Source organism: Rhipicephalus sanguineus, chromosome 7 (genome assembly GCF_013339695.2).
Source record: "Rhipicephalus sanguineus isolate Rsan-2018 chromosome 7, BIME_Rsan_1.4, whole genome shotgun sequence".
Classification (NCBI taxonomy): Eukaryota; Metazoa; Arthropoda; class Arachnida; order Ixodida; family Ixodidae; genus Rhipicephalus; species Rhipicephalus sanguineus.
In genome coordinates this window covers 142,188,237-142,204,199 of record NC_051182.1, presented here as the reverse complement: position 1 = coordinate 142,204,199, position 15,963 = coordinate 142,188,237, and the positions used below count along the sequence as shown (strand labels likewise).

The 15,963-nt window shown below is 47.2% G+C and overlaps 1 protein-coding gene across 1 annotated transcript; it reads left to right on the top strand.

Annotated features, from left to right (window-relative positions):
• Window positions 1-932: 932 nt before the first annotated feature.
• On the top strand, window positions 933-6,167 carry LOC119399098 (cuticle protein 16.5-like). The gene is made up of 3 exons (XM_049417979.1): window positions 933-959; window positions 2,148-2,978; window positions 5,983-6,167. The coding sequence occupies exons 1-2, from the start codon at window positions 948-950 to the stop codon at window positions 2,967-2,969; spliced, it is 834 nt and encodes a 277-aa protein (XP_049273936.1). The 5' UTR covers window positions 933-947; the 3' UTR covers window positions 2,970-2,978; window positions 5,983-6,167.
• The last annotated feature ends 9,796 nt before the right edge of the window (window positions 6,168-15,963 follow it).

The following is a 15,963-nucleotide window of genomic DNA, read 5'->3' as shown; positions in this document are numbered from 1 at the left end:
CTTTGAATATGGGCGTCCCGCTGCCGCCTCAGGTGCCGATGTCACGTGATGGGCTAAGACGCGAGCGCGCCGTAGGAACTTTCTACCCCACGCTAACCTCGTCCCCTCCCCACTTCGCTTTTGATTACACCGGCGAGCGAGGAATACACACACACTAGCCGATCGTAGCCGATTGCGAGCCGAAGCCAAGCCCCTTCCTCTCCTACGCTTCAGCCTCCGGTCAAGGTGTAACGGCGCAAAGACGGTCGGCGTGGTGTGGGAAGTGAGCGTTTTTTTTTTTCGTTACGGAGCCACGCCCATAACGTCGTCTTCATTAATTTTTGTTTCTTCGTGATCGCCACGAAAGCGTATGAAAACTAAAGGCGTGAGGGGGGGGATAGAGGAGAGGGGCGCAGTTTTTTGTTTGATACCTCACTTTGTTTTTCTTCACTGACGTTGCTGCGAGAGTCTTTGGCTTCGGGCCTTTGCATTCCAGTCGGACTTATTGTCGTTGAAAAACGATGAGTCACCTTCTTGCATCTACTGGGAGGGCGTGTGGTCACGGCGGAAGAAGGCAAGGGGGAGGGGGAGGGGGTAATGCCGGAAAACAAGCAACAAACAGCGCGCGAAGTGTAGGCAACTGACCGGGCAACAAAACAGAAAGACCGAAAGAAGGAAGGAAGGAAGGAAGCCAGCGGCGGCAAGGGATCGCGCTCCCTTTCTGCAGCACTGATGTGCGCGGCTTTCTCACTAACGGCTTGTCCGTCCGTTAGAGCCGTCAAAAAGGAGACCCCCTCCTCCTTTCCCATTGTCTCCGTGGCCCCAAGTGGATCAGAGGGGACGCATATATAAAGCTGGACGCCGGCTGTCCCAGGACGAAGCGAGAAAAAGTTTGTGAACAGTCTGTGTCTAGGAAGTCGGTGGTGATCTTTTTCCAGTTACGTGAGGTTGCCTTAACCAAGAATACAATGCAAGCCTTCGTAAGTATACCCACCCGCTCTCACCGGATGTTCCGAGTCCCACCCCTTTGGATTTATGTAGCGCGAAGTTGGGATAAGTTCTGATGAGTGAAAGATGTGCTAGTGCATCGTAGTGAGATGGCATGTTCTCTGATCAGGCTGGCTGTACTGTCGGACAGATGGAAGCTTTGCGAATAATAGCAGTCATTGAGGCTAGGGGTTCCAGCCACCTTCGGATTTCTCTGGCTAGAAGTTCTGATACGTTGTGATTCGTGAAAGCCGTGCTAGTGCATCGTAGTGAGATGATAAATTCTCTAATCAGGCTGACTGCGCTGTCGTACAGATAAAGGTCTTCAAGAATTGGCTTTGCGAATTATAAGAATCCTCGAGGCTGTAGCTTTTATTCACACTGGGATTTCTCTGGCGCGAAGTTGGGATAAGTTTTGATGAATGAATGCTGTGCTAGCCGGACATATTGAGATTGTTAGTTCGCTCATCAGGCTTACTGAATTGTCATATCAAGTGGGAGTCTTCAAGCATACATAGAGAAGTTTTATTTAGGAACGACTTTGCAAGTAATACTTATAATTGAGGTTGTGGGTTATATGACAATAACGTCGAAGTCTGGGTCAGTTGGTACATGACGCTGAGGCAAAAACCAGTCAAAAAGACGCCGGACAAGGGGAAGAAGTGACACACACAACGACTGGTCACTTTCCAGTCGTTGTGTGTGTCACTTCTTCCCCGTGTCCGGCGTCTTTTTGACTGGTTTTTGCCTCAGCATTATATGACAAGTTCTGCGGAAGCGACCGCGTGCTTTGTCAATTTCATGTTAAAAGCAACCATTAGACAGAGCAAGTTACAAAAAGCATTGATCGCAGAAAGAAGTCTAAGTGGAATAGTGCACGATATAATGTCAATGAACGAGACTTAAGGGAGGCAATGATGCTTGTGCGCTTAACTGGGTAACAGAACGGACGCGCAGGTGCAGATAATAGAAATATGTTTACATGTATCTCGCTTTCGGTGGAAAGACGCAGAATATAGTTCATAAAAAGCGAAATTAATCCGAGGTGCTATCAACGCACCAAGTTTAGACATAAGAAAGCTAGTCAAGTGATGCAATCTTCCGCGCAGTTAGCTTTATGTCTGCATATCCTAATAGTTTCGGCAAGTGATTAGACACATTGTGTTGCTTGTTCTTCCCAGATCGCAACAACCCTTCTCAGCTTCGTCGCCTCGGCTCTAGCCGGTGGCTACGGCGGCGGTTACGGTGGCGGTTACGCCCTGGGCGCCACCTACGCTGCTCCTGCGGTTGGCTACGGATACGGAGTAGCCGCTCCCGTAGCTGCCAAGACCCTGGCCTACGGCGCCACCTACGCCGCTCCAGTGGCCGCCTACGCCGCCCCAGCCGTCACCAAGACCGTCTCGACGTACGCCGCTCCCGCCGTTGCCTACGGCGGATACGGAGGCTACGGTGGCTACGGAGGCTACGGTGGCTACGGCGGCTATGGAGGAGGACTCGGATATGCTGCGCCTGCTGCCGTCGCAACCTACGCCGCCCCCGCTGTGGCTAAGACCGTCGCTACATATGCCGCTCCCGCTGCTGTCGGCTACGGCTACGGAGGTTATGGCCTTGGCGGCTACGGCGGATACGGCGGATACGGCCACGGCGGATATGGAGGATACGGTGCCGGATACGTGGCCCCCGCTGTCGCCTACGCTGCTCCCGCGGTGGCCCGCTACGCCGTCCCGGCTGTAGCCAAGACCGTATCCGTGGCTCCGGCCATCGCCAGCTACGCTGTGCCGGCCGTAGCCAAGACGGCAGTGACGTACGCCGCCCCCGCCCACTACGGAGCCGCCGTCGCCGTGCCGGCCGTGGCAACCAAGACAGTCGGCTACGGCCTCGGCTACGGTGGCTACGGAGCCGGGTACGGATCTGGATACGGCATCGGATACGGTGCCGGCTACGGTCTCGGTTATGCGGCGCCAGTCTACGGCCACTACGCCTCCAAGTACTACAAGAAATGAGCGGTGAGTGTTGGAATTTGACGCGGTGGGACATGCTTGTGGAAGTCAACGACGTTATATGTACTATACGGCCGACGTAGCCGAAAAAATTGTTGGGTCACTATAGCTTATAACTATGCCTACAGTGACCATTTCGCTTGTGCAGCTAGTGTTGATACCTAGTTTAATTGGTGTTTTGTTGTGACACCCGCATTTTGTGTGACACTATAGCAGAAGGTTATCAGTTTCTTAGGTTCTCAGTGTTTTGTCCTTGTTTAAATTTATAATACGTGGTATAACCTTCTGGGCGGTAGCAATTGCAGGCCGGCATGACGACATAATCTCTTGTACACAACCCCTTTCTCATCAGCCGCTGCTGAGAGCAGTGGTGATATCGGGGTGGTAACGTCGGTGAACCGCCTTCACTACAACTGATGAATCGCACATTAAAAAGGAATAGGGAGATTCTACGATCTGAAAAAATGCGCGTCGGTCGTTTGTGCGCATGGTGTGAGAATGAGCAATTTATTTTGGTTTTTTACAAAGAAATAATGTACACAGGACTAGATGTGATGCTCATTCTAGAAATGGCTGAGTAGGGGAGAATTAAGTTCACGTTGTATCTGTAAATAAATAGCAATACACGGGTGGAGTTGATTACTTCAAACATCTTTTTTTGTAATGGTGCACGTGCTTTGACACTGGTAGGTTCAGTTAGGCGTAATAACTTCAAGACTTCTCCATTGCTAATTAGTGGCAACTATGTACGAAACAGCGTCGTTACAACGCTATGAAAAGCTTTCGAATTCAGTGAAATTTGTCATGTAACTAAAGTTTGAAAAAATTATTTTCTGTGTACTGCCTGTGAAAAATCTTCTGGGGAACTTGCACATATGCACAGTAGTGGCTTCGCGGCTATTGCCTTTTGCAGCATAAACTGAGGAGATCGACTATCGGCTTCGGCGACAGCAGAAATGCTCTTTTATATGTAACGTTAAAGAAATACAGTTCGTGATAATTATTCAATATGCCCTTCCAGTTGTGTTCAACAGTTCCCACAGGGCAGTTTCAGGAATTTAAGTAACAGTAACTATCGACTCCAGCACATGCAAACATGGCAAATATCTAATGACAATTGGTCGCTCCGATAAGCGACTTGCTAAACATGCATAGTTTATACCTCATTTGTTCCCGCCGAAAAGCGAAAAGACAGAAGACATGTCTTGGTTCTTTCTTGTCTTTAAAGTGCTAAAAAATAAACACGTGATCTTGCTTATACCACACGATTTCGCGTAGAGACGGTAGCGTGGACGAAGTTGTGAATATTTTTCCACTGCCTCGAACGCGTAAACTATGATACTATGTGGAAACGATCCCCTAGCCCTAACCTTTTAGACCGACAAGATTAAAAGCGAATAGGCCAAAAAAAGTCGTCCAACAGGATTTCTGTGTCTCAAACAGAAATTCTTCAATGTTTTAGCCGTGTCAAAGCATGGTAGCACTACTCTTAATAGAACGTTCCGAATGTAATGATAAGCGAGATTTGCTATATCCAGCCCGAATCTAAACGTAATGTTGCTGAATGTGGCGAAGAGGAAATGAGGTGTTCAGTCACATCACAAAGCAGAAAGTGCAGACGCTCAACGATTCCGAAGCCCAGTGCTTTACCAGTTACGTGCGGTGAACATTTGTTATGTCACGAATTCACGGGTATAATTTCCATGTGGCGCATTATGAGCTACTTTGGGTATCTCCCCAGTATAGGTATTTTAAGCACTCGATGCGGCGAGTGGGGCTTCCAACTTGTCAAGTGCTTTGATATAATGTGTATCCTGGCGAACGCGAGAACCTTTGCAAATGCTCGAAATGAGTATGTTAATTTTGGTCAGCTGTGAATCATTTTTGTTTTACTCTCCTGCCTTTCAAAAACAGTATTGCCCGTATAGCCTGCGAGTTGAAAACATTTCTAGATAGGTATTTTTATAGGTCGCACACGTATGAACTGCTTCATAAAGTGTGATGAGAAATCGTTGAGCAGGTAATGTTGCTGTGTTCAACGTTTCAACAAGACCAGCTGTCTTCGTCAAGACAGCAACGGCTCCGGCGACACATGTATGCTTCTCGACGACATCGCTTGACCACTTTTCTTTCGTATAATTCGTCACGGTTATGGTTATGGTGCTCGACTGCTGATCCGAAGGTCGTGGGATCGAATCCCGGCCGCGGCGGCCGCATTTTCGGTGGAGGCGAAAATAGTTGAGCCCCGTGTACATAGATTTAGGTGCACGTTAAAGAACCCCAGGTGGTCGAAATTTCCGGAGCCCTCCACTATGGCGTCCCTTATAATTATATCGTCGTTTTCGGACGTTAAACCTCAACAAGTAATATTTAGTATTATCTTCTTTCAGATATATTGCGAAAAAATTAACCAAAACGTTTCGATGGAACCGTCCATCACGATTAATCACAACCTAAGGTTAAGCTACTTCGAGATGGGCCATATTTAAGCTGATATTTTCACAAGAAAGTGTGTCGTCCTGTGGCGCAAACAAGTGAAAAAACTGGAATACTTAAGGGAGCGATATCTTTTTGTGCTTCATTCTCGCGACCATCCATACGCTTGCCAACGTCTACACAACCAAGGTGACGATTACAGCTACTTGGTCGGTCATGCTGCGATCTCGAATAGCTCGGAACAGACGTGGACAGGTGTATGGACGCTGTGACGTGTTGTTTTCACGTATGTACTTCGCTTTAACCCGCTCAGAATCCTAGAATTCTGTTACGCACGGACGTCCATTAAGGTAACGCTCGTAGATCGAAGTGAGAAATGACAACGAACTTAAAATGCTTACACGAGTGCATCTAACTGGGCTAGTTGGTACATCATTACAATGGGCACATGGTACATTACAATGGGTTCATCATTACATTGCATCAGCGCCCTGTCTGTCACTTTATCATTGTTCCAAGTCTGGCGCTGTTTGTTCCCTTTGTTAAGATGATTTTTTTTTTTCATTCGCAGCGTACCAAGATCAACCAATCAAGAGCCGCACGTCACAGCAGCTCGCAAGCTTTTCGGGCTTCCACCAGGCATCAGCGCATCGAACGAGATTCACCATCGAGACAAGCTTCCGCGCTTTTTTCTTCGTATTTATTTTCCTGCTCGGCTGACTCCGTGCTGCCGACGCTTCTCTCGTTGAAAATAATAAAAAAGCTCGCGAAAACTATGACTCAATATGTGCTCTTCTCCGCATGCCAAATGTGAAACACGAAACTGCGCTCAGACGGCTATTCCTGTACCTAGTAAACAGTTTTAAAATTTTCCAGTCCCTTTAGCTGACGCCAGGAAGGACATAGGCGAAAGCACAAGCTCTCCCATGATACTATTTAAATTAGTTTGGCATTCTCTGTCGATTGCATTGTCCCTCCATCCAGTGGTGTAGCCAGAGGTTGGCGCACTGGGCCCGTGCCCTCCCCCCCTGAATGTCTTTTTTTCTTTTTGCCATGACATACAGAGCACAAAATGACACTCGACCGCATTTCGCTGCCCGGCCCCCACTTCATACCAAGGAGGTGACCCCTCCTCCCCCCCTTGAAAAAAATTTCCGGCTACGCCCCTGCCTCCATCTCTGAACCTTTCTGCATAACACGTGGTTTCGCACTACCTCCGGGATAGGCACCTCCTTTGACCAAGCGATGATATCATATGAAGACGTCATCAGGTGACGTCGCAACATGACGTCGTTGATGGCGTCTTTGATGACGTATACAACACAAGGAGGATTAAAAAAAAATGCTGGAGTGGAGGATATGCCTCAAAAGTGAAGCCAATAATCCGCCATCATGAGAGTGGCAAGATAAAACGTTGGAGCATGGCGACGAAAAATCGGCGTTTTCCCTCACACACCCTACCAGTTTAACGCGGGTAATTCTTTGGGATAGATAGTGAGCGACGTGTGTCTCTGCGTGATCAGTTTCCTTGTAGCCTCAACATCTAGGCAAATTTTAGTGGAGATAAACTCATCAATAGTCCTCTGGGTATGTTACATTCGCCGGGAACAACAATCTGTTACCTTATAATTAGCATAGCGTTTACCTTAACCCCGCCAAATCACTTTGTCTCTACGCGGGCACCACGCGTAAAGAGCATGTTTCTGACAAAAACCAGGGGCAAACCGTGGCTTCACCTTTGCCTGCAATGCATTGCGATAGCTTCCACTCCAGCATTAAAAAAAAAAATCCTCTTTGGTATAACACAGCGTCATTGATGATGACATCACTTGGTCACGCGACTTACGGTGTCACTCGTGTTCCCGACATCGCCGAATGCCAGATTTTTTTTTTTACTCATGAGATATGAAAAGTTCCCACTTGTGCTGAGGCGAGGTACAATACTTGACCAAAAAAAATCACTAGCAGGTTGCCATTGGTCTTGCATTGACGGGCAGTGTGCATGACACAATTTATTCAGACTCCAAGGCCACTATCAAGGCCTTTCAGATGGGCATGGTGGCTCCCCAGGTCCTACAGATCATTCACAAATTCAAAGACCTTAAAAATAACTCATTGGTCTGGTTTCCTGCGCACCTTGGAACCATTGAAGGTGCCTAGGTCAATCCCAACGAGGATGCGCACTCAGCTGCACGAGGTTTGACTGACCGTGTGCCGGGTAACGCGTCATCTCCTGGGCGACCCGAGCCTCTCTGCTCGTACAACGAGACATGCAAGCACCACTATCTCTCGAGAAGAGTGTTGCCTCTACCACACTCCTCGCTATGCAGGGCCCAAGCCGTTACTCTCAGACTGCTACAAACAAGCACTTACCCGAGCCCTGCGGCACTGCACACAATGTACTCTGAACGGTTCCCAAGCCCGGACTGCCCCCTGTGTGGTGGTTATGCGGACTTCGAGCATGCCCTGTAGGGCTGCGCCTCTGCCGGTCCCCCTTTCACCCAAGCGGAAATGAAGAGACTCATTAAGGCCCAGGACCAGACCTCTCATATCCTGGCCATCCAGAGGGCCGCGCGAGGGCCGTCAGGTTTAACCTGATGGTCCCCGAGTGGGCCTAGCCAGGTGACGTTGAGTTTACTCGCGTCTATTGTGGACAGAATAAAGTTGTTTCACTCACTCACTCTCAGGAAACGTTAGGGGTGGTGATTTGTATTGGTGCAACAGCGAGGACAATGATACCGCCCTGTTCCATGTGGCTTCAATGACTTTGCGAACTGCTTTAAAAAGTAGTGGCACTGAGTTTTCTATTCACAAATTCTTCAGAACTGCGAGAATGCTGTTAAACTGTCAACCGACAGTCTAGAATAGGACGTTATTATGAACACGTAGTGGGCTTTTATCGCTGGCTGTGCTATCAAAGGGAATAGGGCGTGCGTGCCGACAGTAGGATTGGACCAGCGTAACTCAAGCGTGGGCGCCATGAAATCTCTTATTGGATCTCTCGTAATTGGCCAGTATCAGTGACTGCAAAGATCTGACCATCGGGGTGCAAGAAAAGTAAGCTGACTTGATTAATTATACCATAATGATTATGATATGTTACATTACGTGCGTGTGCGTACTGCAATGCGACAGCAGAAAATGGGTTCAGATTCGGAACCCCTTGTCTGCGGCGAAGCCAGGCCAACGCCTTTCGCTGTGTACTATACAAGAAAATCGCGATAGTATAATGCGTACGTTAGAGGCCTCCGCATATTCCAGCCAAAAAAATCAAGAATCAAGAATGCGCACTAATAAGTTGACAGTAGAGGAACAAATACACTTTATCTTCAGCATATACTTGTAAGGTAAGTTAGGACAAACTTTCTAGCAAATGTCGTCCGGGCGTGCGTGCCAGAGACCTTGCGTACCATGCAGATCCATTTTATATTTCATCAGCACAACCTCGTTCGTGATAAGCAGGCAAGCGTCGGTGATATGTAATGAGCATGTTAATATCAAGATTATGCTGTTTTCGAGATAGCAAAATCAGTTTTCAGCTCTGGCCTGCTGTAGTGAGATTGCTGCCGTGCTGCTGTGCTGCCGTGGTGCTGTGCTGCCGTGGTGCTGTAATGCTGTGCTGGTCGCTGTGGCTTGCTGTGGAGAGGTTAAGGTTTACATCTCGTCAACCATTACATTTCTATAAGTTTTGCAGGAAATCCTGTCGTGTGCATTGGGGACCTGAGAGCTTCCAGTTCAAGACCATAAGGGCGCTGCAACTCTTGCAACTCTTATGAACAGGCATTGAAAGCTGGTTGTGACTGTCACCGATTCCACCTGCCAGTGCTATCTGAAGTTTACCGATTATGGCGTAACACTCGCATACCAAACCAATACAGCCCCGTGTTGGTCGAAGAATTGAAAACTTCCGATGTGATCGCACTCGAACTCTTGTGACCTATCATTCGACATAAAGTGAAACCGCAATAGCTGTTGACACCAACTGCCATTGAAAATCACAGCTTACAGGTGATGATGATGATGACTTTAGAAGCAGGAGCTTACAGCCGATAATGATCGGGTGAAGGCACTGTGAGCTTCGTCCTTTCAGTCACTGATATCATCGCAGCACGAGCCGTGAGGCTTTATGAAATTTATCCAGCATCAGCTGCGTGTACGGTCAGGGTTCACTTGGCCTACATCGTGTTGCGTGCGAGTAAACAAACACGTGTTGGCTCTCTCGTGAATGGAGCGGGCACGAAATGCGTGCCGAAAGCAAAACTTCTCGACAAACAGGCGCAACCGTTCGCGGATCGTCAATCCGCTCAGCGGGCCGGCAAAACAGCCGAGCATTGTGAGACGTGCATTTGAAACCGTGAGGCCTACCGGTGGCGTGCGGGCGTGTGTGTGTACCGAGCGTGTGAACGGTGTTGCCCGCCGTTGGCACAACCCGACTACCCACTCGTCGAAGGCCGGCTGAGCATTAGGCGCATTGTGTGCTGCGCGGAGCATTAACGTCGCAGCACGTGACAGCCTGAATGGTCGACCGAGGCTCACGTGCAGAGAGTGCTTTGGAACGACAGATGTAATTGACTTGTGATGCTATTAAGTTCGTGCGCACAACCTTATCGTGTTCACATGAAGTTTCTTATTCTCCGTGTACAGCGGATCTGTTGTGATATTTCGTATATGGATTCAAAGTGAATTTGAAGCGAATGAAGAGGGAAGTAAGAAACGTTAAGGTAAAAGGAAAGGATGGATTAATGCAAATTAAAGTGAACTAAGAGTGGATCAAGTGAATTGGGTGTTATCAAAGAGGGCATCCAGTGAGTGAAGTGTTAATCAAGTATGTAAATTTCATTATGTAAATCAAGTATGTAAATCAAGTGAATTAAGTCGAACTAAAGAATATAAGTGTGAATCAAGTGATTTAGGTGAGAACCAATTGTGAACCAAGTGAATTAGGCGTGAATGTATGGTGCATCGAGTGAGTTAGGTGTTAATCAAGAATGTGAACAAAGTGCGAATCAATAGTGAATAAAGCGAATTAGGTGTTAATCAAGAGTGAGTTGAGTGAATTAGTGTTCATCAAAAATTTGAATTAAATGTCAATGAAGAGTGACTCGAGTGACCTAGGTAAAACGAAAGGGTAGAGCTATCAAGGTCCATGCAACGAAGAAAAGGCAAGCATAGGAGAGATTATTTGTCGCCTCTAGCTGTAGCATAGTATTTATGACATTAATGCAGAGGAAATAAAGCCGATGAAAAATCCTACCTGCCTATGGTAGGGACCGAACCTACAACCTCTGAACACCTCATCCGATGGTCTACGAACTGAGCTATAGAGGCGGTCGTTTTCCCATCCGCTTTATCGGGTATTTCTACGTGCGTTATCCTGCAATGCAAGTTCGGTCCCTACCAGCGGCAAGTTGATTTTGTCATCCCCTTCATTTCCTTTTCCTTAATGTCATAATTACTACATAACAGCTAAAAGCTACAAATAATGTCTCCTACGCCTTCCTCGTCTTCAGTGTCTGTTCGTTTAATTAAGTGGTCTAGGTGTGATTCAAAAGTGAATCAAGTTAATTATATCAAGTTTAGATGAAGTGACTCAGGTGGGAATCAACTTACATTAAAGAGAATCATGTGAATGAATGGCGGTTCAACGGCGTTAACATTGCCTCGCAGAGCATAGGCTTTCCGTCTGTGACTTGCCTAGCGTTAGCTCGAGGGGCGAAAATCTTTGGTACTCCAAAGCGTTGACAATTTGTTCTAAATTCTAAACACGTTTTGAGCTGACTGTGACGGCAGCGCTACAGCTTCGCGTTGGGTCAACATTTTTACTAAGTTTTGTCTCAAGGTAATGGGCCGTCAAACGAACAAACATCAGGAGAGGAAACGCATGAAAGGAGCGCAGCGGAACACGCACAAAAAAGCAGAAAGAGGAAACGTTAGAAAAGAAGATAATAAAATAATTATATGGGAAGCGAACACGCTGCATGTCTTAATCTTCTTTTCACCGAGGTTTCCTATGTCACGACGTATGGTAGAAAAGCACGACATGCAGATATGTTCAACTAAAGGTTACCTTGACCGAATTCAATGAGATGAATTGATGCTAATGAGAAGTGACCTCCCGTGGAGAGGTAAGTAACCTTGTAGAAAATAATTAGAGCAATGTATATTAGCTTCTTTTTTGGAGACACCTTCATGTTCACTTAGACACGCTCTGTGTTGGCTGTACATATGGACAACGCGCTCATTAAAAAGGAAATGTTTTGAAAGAAGCATGTTCTTGTTCGTCTCTGCGACAGAAGCGAAATTGTTCGAGGGGCACATTTCTTTGTTGATTTCATTGGTTGTGTCTTGCAAAGAAAACGAGCCCTTCGAACAATTTTCCTTCTTTCGCACTTTCATAGCGAAGCGATCGAGGGCTTCGTCCCGGCAAACTTAGAATCTTAGGGTGTCATTCAAGCGTCTCTTGGTCAGCTACCACCCTGTGTAATTATCACGCGTCACGTGACGCCTTCTGACAAAAAGAGCGTACGACGCTCGCCACTTTGGCTACGAGTGGTGCTGGCTAACACTCCTAGGTTAAACACACATATATACCCATCGAAGTGGACGAGGGAGTGCCCTCCGTCGTAGCTCAAATGGTTGAGCATCGGGAGCGTAATTTGAAGTTTACGGGTTCGGATCCCACTGACGGAAGGAGTGATTTTTCGCCCACCTTAATTCCTTTCAGTTTAGGTCACAATCATTACACGACAAGTTCAAGCCCCCCTCCCCCTTCCACGGAAAAATCTTCAATTTTGCGTGTGTATATGTACAACCACACGTACAAACGCACGCAAGAACATACAAACTAGGGTTGAACCACTCACCCCCACTCCCCTTTCGGAGAAAAATCTATGGCTACACTACTAATATACACGGTTGACTTTCGTATTATACCGATTCCTATGACAGAGGGATCAACCATGTTTTGTTAATAACATTTCTTTACAGAAGCTCAGTTTTGTCAAGGGAACATTTCCAGGACCCGAGAAGGATAACTAATAAGCCACGAAGCAAACAGGAAATGTCAAGGTGCTTAAACAAAAATGATGGCTGGGAGCAGCAGTTCCTGTGTTTTACGTGCGTTACAGCCAGCCATTATGAGAAAATATTGATTGTAACACACGCCAGATTGCTTAAAAGATTTAGGGGAGGCACGTCCGAAAAAAAGCACCGAGAAATTGTGCGAAAGAGAATAAAATTGTCGTTCTTGTGGAGCTCATGGTGCAGCTTTAACCCTTTCATCCCTGGATATTTTATTTCGTTCGGAGATATCTTTCGTGCGTGTTTTCCTAAGAGTTAGGACCTCAGAAGACCACAAACGAAAAATTGAGCCAGTGGTGCAAGTATTTATGGATTAATAAGCATGGAGTGAAATTTAGGTCATCGGGGCTCAGTGGTTGTGAAATGAAAAAAAAAATGGCTTCTTTATTCCTGCTACCGACTCGAGTACAAGAAATACGAGCCAACGTCTTATTTTTCAGTGTGATGATCTTTGAAACAGCTTCGGTACATCGTCTCGAAAATGTGGCTTACCCGCCTCAGCTGACTCGCCACGGCGTCACCTATGACATCGGTCAAGCTTCTTCTTTGTGGCTCGCAACTCCGCAAGCATGCTGCAATCTTGATGTCAATCGCCCTGGGGATCATTGAATAAGTATTCCCCCAAGAATGAGCAGTTTTGGCTTCATTTCCGAGGTGCTAGATGAAATGTTGTGTGGTGGTGTCAATTGACACCGCCAGAGCCGAATGTGCTAAATCTTGCGTTTATGGAAGCTCCACTACCGTGAAACCCGAGGAAGTACGTAGAACGGGCAACCCAGCGATTCCTTCTGGAATCGCGCGTTTGCCGAGGTGGTGGCGCACTTGCTTGCGCGGCGCGGGTATCGGGCGTATGTTTCCGTAGCCTCCGCGGTTAGCTCCGACAACGCGCCGTTGCTACGGTTCGTTGCCGTAGCAGCACGCCGCATTCGACGAGTTTCCAACAGAAGTGTAATTTTGTCAATGCCTTCACCCACTGGGATGTGGCGTCCTTAGCCCAAGCCTCGGTCATAGCATTCATCCATATTAAAAATAGCTCTGCGACGTTCGCCTGCCTAGCCTGGCTGTAACACAGCGTTTCCCGTTTGCTCTCGCACGTCTGGTCTTGAGGGGAGGCACGACGCGCGTCACGTTTCCCTCTATACCGGCCATGGTGTGATCTTTTTTTTTTACTCATGTCGCGGGATGGCGACAATTCCTGCGTCGGGCAGTCACACCGCTTTCTCTGATTACGCTCTCGCCGTGTGAAGGAAACGGCCTGAGCAGCGGGGCGTTGCCGGAGTTATTTCGATTAATTGTAGGTTATTTCTCTAGTCTATAATACTTTAGACTAGATAGTCTATTTTGCACGGGTTTTGAGCATTGTTGCCTTGTTTTAGGCCTGTATTGTCCACTGCATGACCGTGTGACATGAGACAGTGGATCGACGACAACCCGGGTCTCCAAAGTGCTACGCACTTAAAGCTTGCCCTATAGGGTCATGAATTCTGGCCAATGCATGTCACTTCGCTATTGCGTGGGTACCATTTGAAAATTGTGTCCATGCTTCGAGGATGTAAATTGATAAAAAAGATGTCTGCAGAACGACCAATTACTTGGGTAAGCGTCGCGCTTCTAAATGTAAGTAGAGCATTGCTCCTTCAAACAAACAGTCCCTTAGGACAAGATACCTGGATATTTGCCATACGCAATTAAAATGAATAAATACAAACACATTTGCAATCGAAATCTGCATTTCTAATCCAGCCTTACACCAGGTGCAAGGCTTACTTTCTTTTGGTATTCCCCGCATTAGCCAGACTTAGCGTAGCCGTCGATCACGCCGTGCCGGTGAATTCTCAAGGTCTAATTAAAACACAGACAGCATTTGAGGATCACTTAATGCTCAAGGTCTAATACGCGGACAGCACTTGCCCTTTCGTTCATGCATGCGTGCTCGGTGTGCAAACAGCCCCCGCACTTAACCTTATTACAGCCTTCCCCTCCCCAGAATCGTGAAGAGCTAGAAAAAAGTTCGCTCCCTGACACGCTGATGAGAGAGTGAAATATAAAAAAGATGGAGGTGGGACGCGCGTTCCAGGTGTAGGGGGAAGTCTTCATGCGCACTGCCACTCCATTGAGCGTGTATTTGTACAAAAATAACGTGGCTGAACGCTGTTAAAGAAAGCGTGTCGAGTTATATAAGCAACTAACCATACAGCGGAAAGTATGCCGCGGCGGTGTACCGCGCGTCGGCGCCCCTACGCTGCAAACAGCGGCACCCTATCCACATTTTCTCTTCTTACCGCCGGCGTGGTAGTGACGAGACAGGAGTTGAGGCCTCGCGGCTCTCGCCGACCGACGCCGAGCGGCGCGCAGTGGAGGAGAACAAACCACACTGCGCATGTCCGTTGCTATGAGGATGAGCGACCGTGGAGGAATAGAAATGGGCGTTGGCTGAGCTTCAAGGTCAAACACACGTACAAAGTCGTTTTCTGGGTTTTCGGAGGGAGAACATCTATCGCTCTAACGGTTTCCAAACCAGCGGAGTTTAGCGAAATGAGCTCCATAACGAAGCCTTTATGCAGGAACTCATTATTAAGCTTTAAAGTAAATCACATACCTGGCGGCATTTTCTTCGTAACCATGCCACTGGTCAAAGCTCGGTCCGCACATTGTTTTGCAGTTGGCGGTGATGCCACGCTAACAGCGCATGTGTGCCGCTACCGCAAGCTAGGCGAAATCATTATCGAAATCTTTTGCAGCCTCACGTTCTTTAACGTGAGGCTTCAAAGTCACGTTCTTTAAAATTCTTTGGCAGATACCGTGTTAGGTTATGTGTCGCTTCATATGCACACTGACTGGACTTTGCCAATTTCAGTGCAGTTACGTGACTGGAAGTCGTGTGTTCTTTTCAGCATATACCGTGTTCGTGTGACTGCAGTTCATGTGAATTATAGCGCTATGTGACTGAACTCAAGGGTTTGTTGTTTTTCGTGTCGCTACGGGAATCGACTTACGTGAACTCTGCTTAGGTGCCCTTTTATGTAATTTTATTTTCATTGCTGTGATTTCTACGTATCCTATTATCTGTGAAAAGGAGTAGCCGGCGCTAAATAAAAGCTCTTACATTTCCGAAACAACATATGAAAAAAATAAACAAGTACCAAATAACGGCTTACCGGCATCCGTGAAATAAAAATAAAAGAAATGTACACCATAATTTCGTCCCACCGAAAGAACACAACTCATGCGTTTTTTGAAGGTTGATAAAATGGCTTCAGAATAATCAGGTAACAATTTCTCAGTGAATGACATATCTGCACGTTGAAGATTCCTTGGAATACGAGGTGTAACTGGAGGCAACGTTTCGACTAGCGGACTTGTCTTCTTCAGGGCTGCTTCAAGACGACAAATCCCCTTGTCGTAACGTTGGCTTCAGCGACACTCAGTATCCCAAGGATTTTTCCTCTCTTCAAGATTCCATCTTCCCTTGAACTTCTAC